We start from the raw sequence: 4,124 nt of genomic DNA on the forward strand, positions 1-4,124 counted from the left end.
ATATTTCAAGAATATTTGCGATAACGATATTTATGATGATATAGAAAAAAAAACAAAACATGGAACAACATTTTATTGGTGATTGCAGCTGGCAGGCAGCAGCATTTCATAGTGCAAACAAAATGAAGGGCATTTTCCATCCTTTGCGGTGCGTTAAGGCCAAAAGTACTTCGGCCGTCCGCGCACCGTTCTCATTACGTCATTTTTGTCATCAGGAGGGCTCGCGGAGAGCCGTGCACCCCGTCCGCGTGCAGGCAATTTTTTGAGACCGCGCGACGGTCATCAACAGCGCATGCGCGAGGTGAATGTTGAGACAAGAGTAGGTGGTACTGTGCATATGTGTCGAGCTCGTCCGTCCGCGCTCATCCGCGGTTGAGTATACTTTGAAAGTAGTGCGGACGTGGCTTTGCGTGAGATGGAACGGAACGCAGAAAGTGAAGTATACCCGGGCCTTTACGGCTCTGACGCGGCCACTCTAGTCAATGCTTGTGTTTACACCAGCGGAGCCACAGCACGTTTCAGAAGCGTCCCAGAAATGGCTCTCCGCGCCGCTTCGCTAAAGATATGCGCCTTGCCTATTTTTGAAGGTAAGAGTGTGCGCTCGAATATGCTCTAGAATCGCTCTCGCAATACTTTGATGTCATACACCGATCAGTCTGCGCAGCGCTGTTTCAAGTCGAACGCACCTATTGGGTTTGTGGCGTTGTTGTTGTGTGCGCTAGGGAACGTATATCCGCCATACGTCATCACGTCGCTATATCATTTATATCGCGATATGGCACTTCTTTATCATGTAAAAAAATTATACCGGTATTATCGTGGACGGTATGATATGGCACACCCCTAGCACGCAACATATTTCATAGCCTTTATCACAGCTCAGAATACTATGTCGATTAGCATTGCATTATTATATACTTTATTATAATAAAAATTATAATAAGACGAACTCAGATAAACCATATATTGTCGTAGTCGTGTGTTTATTAGTCACGTTGAATCAATGAAAGCAGTTAAATATTCTGTTTATTCAACAACCGCTATAGGCATTTCCTGTGTTTCTTCTGCGAGGCGTATCTGGAGTTTCCGTGTGAGAGCGCCCTCTGGCCTTCGGATGGAGATTTACTACTGATCACAGAACCGTGCTTCACTGAAAGATACGCATGACAATCGCAGCTTCTGCCTAATCTCGATTTATCGCCTTTGCGATTTAATTTCGATTAATCGTGCATCCCTACTTTCTGAGGTTGGAGGTGTAGATTTTTGTGAATGTGTGGCACTGATGGATGTTTGATTGCTCCAGCAGGGCTTCTGCAGCAGCGCGCGGCCGAGCAGGAGCAGAACCGAACCGACTTCCTGAAGCTCAAACAACAGCTGGAGATGGAGTTCAACCAGAAGCGGGCCAAATTTAAGGAACTCTATCTGTCTAAAGAAGGTAATATGTTGTTTAAAATATCTGCCGATGGACCAGTAAGATACAGAAAAAAGTTTTTTGTTTATTTATAATATTTGTTTTTAGATTTGCTTGCTTGTTTGTTTTTAGTTTGTGTTTTTATTTGTTTTTATAGTTTATTTTTTATTTTTTTATTTTATGTTTTTGTTTTTTATTTGTTTATTTATGTATTTTTTTGTTGGATGTATGAAGTTCACAAAGGTGTCCTAGCAGAGGTGTAGTTCATCATCACATGCAGTTTTAAAGGGAAAACAAATTATTTCAGTTCTCATCCTTTCAGTAGACATGGAACACATTCATTGCACATTGTGCCTGGATGCACACATAGATACAGTAGACTGAGCAACAAACAAACAGTTCAGCCGTCATCATAGATCTGTATTTCATAGTGAATCTGTCCTGGGGCAGGATGAAACTACTAAGCCAGATACATTTCAAGACTTTTCTAACAATGTTAGCAGGGATCTGAACACAAGGCTCCGTTTACACTTAATGCAAATGTCTCGGCTGATCTGATCACAAGTGGAACAGTAATTAATATGGGTGCAAACAGATTCCAATTATGTTTGTACCCATGTTTCACTATCACAGCATGTCCTCATTATAACGTTTTATCAACTTGACTAAAGTTGATAAAACGTCATAATGAGGACATGCTGTGATGGTGAAACAGATGCTAGTGGCCTTACAGAACTGCAGCTGTCGGTTCCTCTACATAAACCTTTGTTCTTGTCCTGTAAATATCTCAGAGGAGCTGAAGAGGCAGGCTGCTATACTGGACAAGGCCCAGGCAGAGCTGAGCAGTGTGCAGACGCAGCTGACCGAGGCTAAAACAGAGATGGAGACCATCAAAGCGGTGGCCACCGTCTCTGAGAGCACAAAGCAGGAAGCCATCGACCAGGTCAAGCAACAGTGGCAGGAGGAGGTGGCGTCACTGCAGGCTATTATGAAAGGTAATAAGATACTGATTATTTTCATGCTAAAGTGTCTGATAACCGATACGCCTGAACCGCTTTTTATTTATTGTTCCATTTCTGCTGTTTGGAACGGTAACTAAATCATTCATCACTATCCTGAAGGTGACTGAACTGCTGTGCGACAAGACTAATACTGCTTTGAGTAATAATACAAAGTGAAATACATTTTGCAAGCAGCAAATTAAAGAGAGCACCCTTCAATGCCATCACGCCACTGCGTTTAAGAAGAAACCATGGGTATAAAATAACTTAAAATTTTTAAGTCAATGCTGTTTTTCATATGATCTAGACCAGTGTTTCCCAACCTTTTTTTAGTCGCGGCACCCTTTGGAAATTTTAACAAACTTGTGGCACCCTACAACATTAATTCTGTCACAATATTTGAATTTCTAACTTCGATATGATAATTTGAAAAGTATAGATATTCGGTACAACAGGGAAGAACTGCAGAATATAATGTCATACAGATATTTTTAATATTATTAAAAAATATCCATCAATGGTGGCAATCAGTAGGTTAATTTCTAATGAAGAGACCAATTTATATGACAGATTTTAATGTAGGCTTTTATACATATGTAAACATTATTTAATTACCATTATAACTAGCTATCTCACAAATTTTTGCTCACTCAGTGTTTTTTTTTTATTTTACAGTGGGGTAATTTTGGTGCAGTAGCACAAGATAGCTTATAGTAATAAAATAAGAACAAATAAAGAAATTAATAATGATAGCACAAATAAAAAATAATGACAGGCCTTCGAATTAAATAAATTGCTTTTTAGTTTTTCAGGTAGGTCTAACAGTAGGGTTCAGATATTTAACAAATTTTTTTTTTTTACCAATTATCCAAATAATGTTTAGTCCTAGAAAGCTATTATTATCAGAACACGCGAGCATAACATAGCGGTTAGCAGATCAATGAATGAGAGGGCAGCGTTACCAGAGTTGCCCATTTACCACACCATGTTACAACACAGTAGGGCTATTGCAGACCGAAACAATACTGTACTGCATCGATATTTCCTGTTGGCTCGATTTTTGAGTGGACTTTGCTGTTCCGATGAGCATGAACGGTATACGAGTGGAGCGACTGAGCGGAGCGCACACGCATAGAGCGGGATAATACGCAGAGCGTCACACCACGTGATAGTGAAACCTGAGCGGTGACCTAATTTTCGGCAGCCGAAATTTCGGTGCATCTCTAATTATTGGCGGCATCAGAAATGGCTATTATATAATAGATGCTTTTTAAAAAAAAACATTTTAGCAATTTAAAAATATTAAAAAAGGATTTTTTACACGGCACCCCTGCTCTCAACAGACGGCACCCCGGTTGGGAAACACTGATCTAGACTAGTTCTACATAAGTTTGGGGTCGGTAATTTATTTATTTATTTTTTTAAAGAAAGAAATACTTTTATTCAGCAATACTTTTATTTTATTCTTTATACAAGATTTATATTTCAAATAGATGCTGTTCTTTAGTTTTTTTTGCTATCTCAGTTTTATTTAAATTTTTTGTAATTTTGTCTTTTATTATTAGCTTTTCTTAAAGGGGTCATATGATGCTTTTTAAAAGATCATTATTTTGTGTATTTGGTGTAACAGAATATGTTGACATGCTTTAATGTTAAAAAAACACATTATTTTTCAAATACTGTACATTATTGTAAGTCCTCTATGCCCCGCC

General features: G+C 38.9%; 1 protein-coding gene across 1 annotated transcript in view; it reads left to right on the forward strand.

Annotated features, from left to right (window-relative positions):
- The window catches only part of rabep1 (rabaptin, RAB GTPase binding effector protein 1), a 32,446-nt gene that overhangs the window by 3,775 nt on the left and 24,547 nt on the right, over window positions 1-4,124 (forward strand). Inside the window, exons 2-3 of the mRNA XM_016557902.1 lie at window positions 1,307-1,435; window positions 2,203-2,406. Of these exons, the coding sequence (XP_016413388.1) occupies window positions 1,307-1,435; window positions 2,203-2,406 (333 nt within the window). The remainder of the gene's footprint in view (window positions 1-1,306; window positions 1,436-2,202; window positions 2,407-4,124) is intronic.

The sequence above is a fragment of the Sinocyclocheilus rhinocerous genome, unplaced genomic scaffold (assembly GCF_001515625.1).
Source record: "Sinocyclocheilus rhinocerous isolate Xijiao unplaced genomic scaffold, SAMN03320098_v1.1 scaffold1609, whole genome shotgun sequence".
Lineage (NCBI taxonomy): Eukaryota > Metazoa > Chordata > Actinopteri > Cypriniformes > Cyprinidae > Sinocyclocheilus > Sinocyclocheilus rhinocerous.